At 39.2% G+C, this 10163-nt stretch overlaps 1 protein-coding gene across 1 annotated transcript; it reads right to left on the bottom strand.

The window, feature by feature from the left end:
- Window positions 1-591: 591 nt before the first annotated feature.
- Window positions 592-9410, bottom strand: LOC148371106 (sodium-dependent neutral amino acid transporter B(0)AT3-like). Its single transcript, XM_088329012.1, has 13 exons — window positions 9260-9410; window positions 7369-7493; window positions 6229-6391; window positions 4029-4169; window positions 3818-3949; window positions 3001-3170; window positions 2821-2931; window positions 2634-2746; window positions 2193-2466; window positions 1918-2122; window positions 1690-1849; window positions 1454-1616; window positions 592-1375 (listed from the first exon to the last, which is right to left on the bottom strand). The coding sequence occupies exons 2-13, from the start codon at window positions 7411-7413 to the stop codon at window positions 1190-1192; spliced, it is 1863 nt and encodes a 620-aa protein (XP_088185138.1). The 5' UTR covers window positions 7414-7493; window positions 9260-9410; the 3' UTR covers window positions 592-1189.
- Between the last annotated feature and the right edge of the window lie 753 nt (window positions 9411-10163).

The raw sequence follows: 10163 nt of genomic DNA, 5'->3' as shown, positions 1-10163 counted from the left end.
AATGGTTTCAAAACAAGGTGCAAAGTTCTTTTGTAAAAAATGTCACATAACACTGCAATCGAGGATACCAATGTAGTTACCTTCAGTAAGGGAGAAAGGGTGCGTGCGCACTGTGTATAGCTCTGTCCATTCCTACCGCTTACCCAATCAAATTGCTGGAGGTTCTGGGTGAAATGTTTGTTTAGGGTTAAAGCTTGTTCTATGGCTTTTCATCATTAAGTGTCTCAACAATGATCGTTTAATGAGCTTCCTGGGTCTGTTGGTGTGACACCTTGAGTTTTAACTGTAGTTAAAATTCTGACCTATATATACACTGGACTGAACCCATGGTTCATCATCGTTTTTCCACTTTGCATGTGCAACAATTGGCTGTTCGAAGCATTATATTGAAAGATTGCACAAATTCTATTTTATCTCCAAGCTATACATACTCATGAAAAGAGCCATGCCATAGGTTCCTGACCCCTGCATTAGAACCTAACATTGCCACACCAGAATGTGTTTAAATTCTCAACTGACATGGAACATTGTCAATGTTCCTGTTATTTTCAATTTGTACCCTCTCAACCCAGAAATCCACAGAAGCAATACTTGACATTAAACTCTTTAATGCTGATCCGCTTGTCATAAAAACCACCAGTAAACCAGACACTAGATCAATAAAGATGGTGAGTTGAAAATCAGCCAACTATTTTACTACATACTGTGTGTGGTCTGGACTTTGATTTAATACATTGTATTTTTCCACAAAAAGTAGACTAGTAACTTCTTGCAGTGTTTTTTTTTTTTTTTTTTTTACGAACCATTGTTGGTATGCTGTCCATACAAAAAAATTGCTTTAGATGTTGTGTGTGTCAGATTAAATGTGTATGATAGATTTACAAAATCTCTCGTGACTCGACACCTGCCACATAAAGTTTACTGAATGCTCAAATTAACACTAAAATGACCAGCATGAAAGGAAATCATTGCACCAGTATGTTGGCAACAAAAAATAACACCACTCAAGGCTCATGTGTGGCCTAATCATAGCTTTGATTGGTCTTTACGTTGTAAGTATCAAGCATTGGGCACTGTATCAAATAATGGAGATGTGTAGCAATATGTAATTGTAAACAGAAATTATCATGAATTCAGAAATATCTAGTCCAATTCGGTTATTCATTGTACCAGCTGCTCAACTTTTGTGCTACCCTTCTTGTATGGTATTCTCCAACGAAAACCTGTATGGGTTGCTGCTAATCCGGCCAGAGAGCTTGATGGCGTGGTACAAAGCCACAAGCGGGATGGAAATCACAGGCAATGTGCAAAGTAATACGCTGATGACTACTACCCAACTTGGGTATGGTTTTAGTTCAGCCTGGGGAAATAGGACCTAAAGGAGTGACACAAGATACATTTTTACAATTAAGGAAAGAATAATGGATAGATTGTGAGACATGCTTGTGCTTACGTAATCAGGGTTCCATGTGTTAAAATGGGGAGGGTGTTCTGCCTCCAATGCCACATAGGCAATTAATATCGTTAAGAGCATCAAAGGACTGATTACACTCCAACAAATTTTCCAGAAAATATTGGGACTTTTTCCAGTCATAAAAAATATGTCGTCACTGAACCTTTAGGGAAAAAAAAATTTGAGTTGAAGGTTGTTATTCCACGAGTTTCATCCCTTGCACCTGTTACGAATACCTTTTAATCCCGCGGACATACGCCACGCCGACGACTTCAAAGAATGCAACAATGAGGAAGGGGACGGAGCCCACGTAGGTGTTAAACACCTCAACCCAGTAGTTCCCGGAACCCAAAGTGAAGATGAGAGACATCAAAAAGGAAATCAAGCAGACGACCCCTATGAACGGCAAACATCTTATAAACCCTGTTTCTATTTTGAGGGCTTAAGATTTATAGAGTCTTCACCTATGTTAACTGCAGTGGGTAAACACTTGGGCATCAGGTTGAGCTCACGGAGTGGGTTGAGAACTCCCTCTATTGTGCCAAACAGGGAAGACAGGCCTAAGGTGAAGAGCATCAAGAAAAACATAGTTGCCCACAACTGGGGGTACGGCATCTCCAGCACCGCTTGGGTGAACATGATAAAAGCCAGGCCAGTTCCAGACGCACTCTAAGGGGGACATTCCGCATTGGTACAAGACCCCCGTCACGTCAAAGATCATTTTTAAGAATGACATTACCTGATCAAGGAAGTCGCTTAGATAACACTCTGTTAGCGTGGAATGGATCCCAGGATATGTTGTGTTCATATACTCAACCAAGTGGCTGTATTGTGTAACCCCATCCGGAATCATGACGTTGGAGTCCTTGGCCATCTCAATGTAATTATTCTGACACATTGTCAAGTCGTTGTTGGCTTTAAATCCCAAGGTGGCAAAGATGGCGATGGACGAATATAAGGATGTTGCGCTGTTTATTATTCCGACCATAAGCGCATCCTTTTCACAGTTGTTGCTAGAACGCAGACAGTAAAAACAACAAAATGACACAATGCACTTGCCAAACCGTGTGAAGTCTGCTTTTGTAACAGCAGGGTTTTCTAAGTCTTAAAATGCTGAGACTGAAAGAGGACCCAATCCCATACAAATTGAGTTTAAGAACCCTGGTTTACGAGTTCTTACTGTTCATTGTTGTAGCTGGAGAACGCTATAAGACCGCCGAATGCCACTGAGAGAGAGAAGAAGATTTGTGTGGCGGCATCAAGCCACACCTGAGGGTTCTTGAGTATTTCCCACTGTCAAATTGCACACATAGCAGATGATTTTACATCCATTGTAATATGTTAAAGTGTACATTCAAGACACTCACGTCAGGGGTGAAGAGATACACTAAGCCATCTATGGCACCAGGCAAGGTGAGGGCACGGACTTGGTATATGGTCAAGACGATGTAGGGCAATGGGGTGGTCACATAGACTGCCTGTCAAAAAACAACAATGTTGAAATATAAAACAGATTCTAACCACTTAACTTTTAGCAAAATTAACACCTTTCCCATGGACTTGATTCCTTTGATGAAACAGATATAGATGATAACCCAGGAGCAGCCCAGGCAGACTACCAACCAATACTGCGGAGAATCGCTGGTCTCAATATTAGGAGTGATGTTGAGGGTGTTGCGGTACCAGAAGAAGTTGACTGGCGTACTTTTCATACATTCTGCGTAAAACAATCAAACAGAGATTGCATACACTATCCATATGTTATCTTCCGCTTATCCGGGGTCAGGTCGCGGAAGCAGCAACCTCAGCAGGGCCCAAACGTCCCTGACCCCAGCTACTTTCCCAGCCAATCCGACGAGAGTCCGAGGCGTTCTCAGACCAGCCTAGAGAGGTAGTCTCTTCAGCATGTCCTGGGTTTTCCCCAGGGCCTCCTGCTGGTGGGACATTCAATGCAGAGGGGAATTGGATCTACCCCCGAATGACTGAACTTCTCACCCTTACTTTAAGGGAGATCCCAGCCACCCTGCGTGAGTAGCTCATGTCAAACGCTTGTATCCGGGACTTTGCTCTTTCGACCATGACCCACAGTTCCTGACCATAGTTGACGGTAGGAACATAGATTGACAGGTAAATTGAGAGTATTGCCTTTCAACTCAGATATTCTTCACCACGACAGACCGGTACAGGGTCCGCATGACAGCTGAAGTTGCAACAATCCGTACACAACCCCAGCATTTCATGTCAAAGACTTTCTAGAGAACATTCAGCTGCCAATTTTCAGGTGGGACTGTCACTCAAGGCTCAGAGGTTTTGAAATGAAAGTTCATGTGGTTCCCATTTTGTTTTCAGTTTTATCATTAATACCTGTGTTATTTGTTGGACACTGGCTCCATGGTAGAGGGATACTAACTGAGTTGTAGAAGTACCACAGAACCCAAGCCAAGATAGAGTTGTAAAAAAGGGTCACCAGAAAAGAAATCATCATGGAGCAAACACCTGTAAAATGAAGACGAATGACTAAAAATAGGAAAATTCACTAAAGAATTGCAATGTTTTTTAGCTCAAGTTCACCCACCAAGACCACCCAAAAAGGGTGAGATCTCCTTCCAAACGCCGATACTTCCCTTGCGAAGTCTCTGTCCAATGGCCAACTCCAGGTAGAGCAGGGGGAGACCTTCAACCACCAGTGATATCATGTATGGGATGAGGAAAGCCCCTGTAAATTCAGATAAGGGTTACTGCAACGCTCAAACTTGATCACATTTGAAGAAGTCTTTTTCCCTAATATATTTTGACTGAAGGTTCCTGTCGACGTTTTTTCAATAGTATACTCTCAAGAGCAGGAGTGGGCAACTATTTCGAGTGGCGGGCCGCATTGGGTTATACATTTTGACCAAAAGGCAGATGCTGGAGACTTATCCTTTTTTCCCCTTATTGAATAAATATACATGCAGACATTTACATGTTATATTTTTTATATTTGTTTATAAATAGATTAGGTTCATCAAATTGATTTTGAAACGTTCACAAAGCAAAATAATATGCTAGGCCCCTGTTTTAAGGATTAAAATTGATATTCAGTTTTGCAGTATTACTATAATTGTATTTTGTCATTATTTTGAAGTATTTCTGCAAATTTTTGTAGTAGTTTTGTAGTATTTTGTAGTATTTATGCAGTAGTATTTTTGTAGCATCTCCATGATACAATTCTTCTCTGGAAATACTACAAAAATACTAAAGTAGAATTGTAATCGAGACGGTTGGATTTTAATCATTGCGGTCACCTGGATCGATTCAAGGATAACGAGCGTGCAGCTAGGTACCCATTTCTTAAATCGCGTATACTGAAAGAAGTCCTTCAATTTCTTTGTACTTTTGTATGTCAATAAAGACCATTCATTTAACTCAAATTCTGCTTTCTGTGTTTTTATTTGTAGATCTGTATTTGTTTTGTTACACTCAGTCAATAAGGACATCTTTCTGAAAAGCTAAAAAGGTGGGAATGTAAATGGTCTGCATTTATATAGCGCTTTTCAAGTCAATGAGGACCTCTCAAAGCGCTTTACAATGTGCTTCACACTTACCCATTCACACACACACTCACACACCAATAGCGGCCATGCAGCCATGCAAGGCGCCTACCTGCTTGTTGGGGGCATTAGGGATTCAGTGTCTTGCCCAAGAACACTTCGAAATATAACACGGAGGAGCCAGGAATCGAACCTGCGATCTCTCGATCCCAAGACGAGCGCTCTACCTCCTGAGCTAAAGATAACCAAATACAAAGCTAAAAAAAGGTAGCCAGATATCTAGCCAAAAAAAACCCTGAACATTATTTGCTCATTCTGTCACTGTTGCCATGGCGCCCAATTGGCCCCGCCCGCGTGGCGCCGGCTGCAGTTTATTGACAGATTGGCCTCCCACTTTTTAAACCCTGTCCTGTCAATACTGTTTTGTCAGTCTTCCTGGGAACCCCTGTTTTTCAAGGCAAGCCGTTTTTTGCTCCCGTTTGTCTCCCGCTACGACCTGTTTTGATCTTGACCACGTTAGCTCTTCCGCCCCAAATTACGATCCATTTTTTATCTCGACCACGTCTGCTCTCCCGTCCTGGCTTACGACTCGTTTCCGACCCCGACCACGTCTTGCTCTCCAGTCCCGGCTACCGACCAGTTTTCCGTCCCTGACACCGCCATGCTCACTACGGAAGATCCACTTCCGTGTTCGGATCACAAGCTGGGTACGAGAGCGAACACCGGATCGTGGACGCACCCCTTCCTCGTTCTTTCAATAAAACTTGTGGTAAACGTTACACGAGTGGGTCCTGTTTCCGTTCAGGTCCCGACACATTCGCTTTATAAATATCATAAATTGGAATGTAGTTTCATGTAAAATGAATAAATAAATAAAAATAAAAATAAATGTGTCTAATACATGAATATACTCTATTACCTTGATTACCGGTAATAGTTTTTTTTTGTCCATTAAGTATCCATTAAGACCACGAACTGAATTTCTAAAACAATAACTTCTTATATCACTATAATGTTACTCAGTTTTACTAGGTTATTAAAAATACGGTTATATAGATTCAGTTAACCAATAAAAAATGAATTTTAGTAGAAAATCACAATGACCCAGCACCGGTGAGCTATTTTCACAACAGTTCCGCGGACACTTTAAGGGTCCTTAGGGGGCACTCTGGTACCAGTGGGTACCTCATTGGAGACCCGTGGTGTATAGTCTTCAAAACCCTGGCTTAAAGAACGGGATCTTACCTCCCCCGTAAGTCTGGCAAAGGTACGGAAAGCGCCATATGTTTCCAAGTCCAACTGCAAAGCCTACTATGGTGAGCAGGTATTGCACCTTGTTGTCCCATTTCACTTCATTGGCTGCTTCCCTGGGCGTCTCATTAACCTCCGCCTGTTTGATGAGGACGAGCTGGAGGGAGGAAAACGTAGATGACACCTGATTAGACAATACTGCAACACGTTGTGAGCGTGTATTCCAATGGTGAGCAGTCAGGGCCTGCAGGGCCTTCTCTACTTGCCTTAAAATGATCTGAATCATCAAAGTAAACATATTTTGTCAATCAATTCTAAATTATTCCAAAATGTCTGTCAGCATTCCCTCATTACTTGTCTCTGTTTGAACTGCTTTCAGATGTGTGCTTTCATAATACAGTATTTAACCAATCGCATTTCAGTCATTACTCGTTCCTGGGGTCAGAAATCTGCCCCGGAGGGCTTCGGAATTCTTTGTGAAAGCTTCCTGAAGCATAACATAGGTGTCGATAAAGCTTTCGGTTTAGCTAATCAGATTTCGAGTTGGCAAAGTGATGGCCTTCTGGGAGGCCTCGTAAAACATCAGCTACAGGGCAGTAATACACCAAAGTCTAAAATCTAGTATTCTACTAAATTATAAAAGCATTTTTTTCACGCTACAGTGAACTTTTTATTTATTTCAACCTTGAACTTTTAATACTAAGCAACTTTAAGGTCAAGCAACTCCGAAATTTTTAAAATAATTTACTTTTTAGTGCAACAACAAGTTAAATATGAAATACAAAAATCAACTAAATGTTGTCAGGTAAAACACATTATCCCTTAACACAGGAAATAAATCTACGTGTTTACCGATGTACAAAAAAAACAATACACAACTATTTTAAGCTTTTATACACTGAACATACAACAACATCGAAACCCTGAGAAAAACATGCATATTGACTTATCACTGGAGGAAAAAAGCGAGTCAAAGCCAACCGGCTCCTGATTGGTGGGGAGCCAGCTCCTGTCTTTCACGTTCAAGAGCCGGCTCGTAGTTTCAATTCGTTTGCGTATGACACATCACTAGAGGCCATTGCTAAAGGTTTAGGTGTGAAATGCACAAGTGTTATTTCCCCCCTCTTGTCTCACCTCTATATTGGCGGGACTTTCGCCCGATGCATATGTGGCTTCCATGGACTGCTTCGGGTGAGGGATTGATACAAAGACTTGTTGTAATAACCACCAGGAGGATGAAGTTATAGAAGATGAAGTGCCTGTAGGAGACAATCTATTAAAGGGACACTGTGTAATATTTGACCACTCGATGTTGCTGTAATGTGTAGTGCAGTGGTGTGAAACATGCGGCCGGCGTACCGGATCAAGCCTGTGAGTCAACACAGAGATGCACAAGGGGAAAAAAGAGCTGTAGTTTAAATTACAAGATGTCCACTCGATGTCGTCAAAGCCAGGCAACACTTTTACAAAGCAACTGTATTTTCTTTGATTCTGTTTCTTTCTATCACACTTTTTTATTTTCCACACTTTCTTTCTTTCACACTTTCTTACTCTCTTACTTTCTTTCTCTCTGTATTACGCTTTCTTACTTTTTCACTAACTCTTTCTCTTGTCCTTTCTTTTCTTTGCGTCACCCTTTCACATTTTATTCTCCTTTTCTCCCTCTTCCACTCTCTTTTGAGCTCTCTCTCCATATTTATCTCTGTTATACTCTTTCTTTTTTACTCCTCCCTTCACTCTCCTTTTCCTCTCTCTAGTTCTCTCTCTCTTCTTCTTTCTATATTTCTAGGTTTCTCTCTTTTTAATTCTATTTCTTGCTTTCTTTGTCAAATCCCCCTCCCAAAAAATCTCCATTAAATAATTTAAATTTCGCAGTACAGATTTTATTTTCATTCTTTACGGGTAAGATAAATTAATACGTTTTTTAGTTTATACATATTTTACATTAAGTAAGTCTCTAAAAAAGGACTATGTTAACAAATTATAATTAAAATAAATACAATTATCCGTCAATGGGGCAAGATTTTTTTGCAATGTGGATCTTCGATGTCTAGGGCCGAGTTATTTTTAAATCAATATTGTTTTTTTTAATGAAGAATTATCACCACTAGGAGGCGCCAAAATAATTTTCGTCTTGATCACTGTAATGAACTACTCTCCGATCTCACGAAGTCCAAAATCAAGAGCCTGCAGCTGGTACAAAATGCGGCAGCGAGGCTTTTAACTAAGACAAGAAAGTTTGATCACATTACCCCGATTTTAGCTAACCTGCATTGTCTTCCCGTTAGCTTAAGATGTTATTTTAAGGTTCTCTTGGTATTATACAAAATCATGCATGGACTTGCCCCCTTATTTTAGATTTTATTACCCCCTATGTTCCTGCTTTGGCCCTTTGATTAAGGTCTTTGGGTACCCGTAGCAGCGGAACAATCATGGAAGCTTCCTCTAGGTGAGGCTCATATTATGTAAAATAAATTCCTCAACCTACGATTACTTAAAAAATGGATGTTTATATGATGGTTCATGTTTTTTTTTTTGCTTATTATTCAAATCAATATTCCTTTTTTACGTATTGAAGTTTTTTATGGCCACTAGAAGGCGCTAAATATTCAAATATCATTTTAAGCTTTTGTGATTTTTTTTTAATTTAAATTAATCATACGTTGATGTATGTCTTCGATCTTTTCACGATATTTTTGGGAGTGAATGAAGAAAAAATACGGATTTTTTGGCTGAAACATTAACGTTAGTTTTAATTGTCCATCAGCGGTTTTCGTCATGTTTTATGAGAAAGTGGAAATTCCTTTAACTGTTTAATAATGTGCGAATGATGCACAATATAATCCACTTCTTTTGAAAAGTCCTAGTTCAAAAAACAAACAAAAAAAAAACAAACTGTACTGGTTGGTAAAACTATATCAGAATTGATAACAATATTATTTAAATGATTCAGATTAGTTCATATTTCATACGATTTACGCATTAATACAGGTTTGTAAACTAGACGAAGACAAGAAAACCTTACCTCCTCGGAAAAGACCCACGCTCCAAGTAATTGGGCTTTATATTACACGTTGCCTTTCTCTTCTACTTTAATCTTTAAACCCCTTGTCATTTATATGACATCACAAATATTTGAATTTCCTTTTAGTCGGTTCTTTCACTCTGTGTCATCATACAAATGATCACAGACAAATCCCCCAAATTGTATACATTTATATGGTTGCAGTCTAAATATATTTAAAAATAAAATAAACATTGACGGGTAAGACAACGTCTGTCCCACTTATTCGTTTAAATGGTACATTTATGACGTCATAAACAAACATTTATTTTTGGGGCTTGGTTCTTTCACTCAGTTTCATCAGACGAAATTATTACAGACAAGTCCCCCAAAATGATTGTTTTATAGATTTTGATAGCTGTTTTGCAGTTTAATTTAGATTTGGAAAAATGGAAATGAAAAAAGAGAACTTTATTTAAAAATATGTGTTTTTACTGGCAAGTTTGCATCTTTCAACAAAAACACAATGCTATTAGCATCTTATCAATCTTACAAACTAGCCATTCAGATGTATTAGAGTTCTTTTTATGGTCGTTGATAACAAACAACTTAGTTAACATTCCAATCAGGATAACACATGATGAAGAGAAAATGTTACCAAGAATGTCAGAATAAACAGGCAAACATATTTACAAGGTGGTGCTTTGCGATTAATCTATCTATCTATCTATCTATCTATCTATCTATCTATCTATCTATCTATCTATCTATCTATCTATCTATCTATCTATCTATCTATCTATCTATCTATCTATCTATCTATCTATCTATCTATCTATCTATCTATCTATCTATCTATCTATCTATCTATCTATCTATCTATCTATCTATCTATCTATCCATCCATCCATCCATCTATCCATCT

The sequence above is a fragment of the Urocampus carinirostris genome, chromosome 2 (assembly GCF_059441175.1).
Source record: "Urocampus carinirostris isolate Australia breed hairy pipefish chromosome 2, RoL_Ucar_1.0, whole genome shotgun sequence".
Lineage (NCBI taxonomy): Eukaryota > Metazoa > Chordata > Actinopteri > Syngnathiformes > Syngnathidae > Urocampus > Urocampus carinirostris.
This window is presented reverse-complemented; position numbering and strand designations above follow the sequence as displayed.

Excerpts from the sequence above, each read along its gene's own strand:
- LOC148371106 (XM_088329012.1), bottom strand. The coding sequence starts at position 7,413 with ATGGAAGCCACATATGCATCGGGCGAAAGTCCCGCCAATATAGAG. Across the intron at positions 6,392-7,368 it reads AAAGTCCCGCCAATATAGAG|CTCGTCCTCATCAAACAGGC; the intron begins GTGAGACAAGAG and ends TCCTCCCTCCAG. Across the intron at positions 1,850-1,917 it reads ACCCACTGCAGTTAACATAG|GGGTCGTCTGCTTGATTTCC; the intron begins GTGAAGACTCTA and ends TGCCGTTCATAG.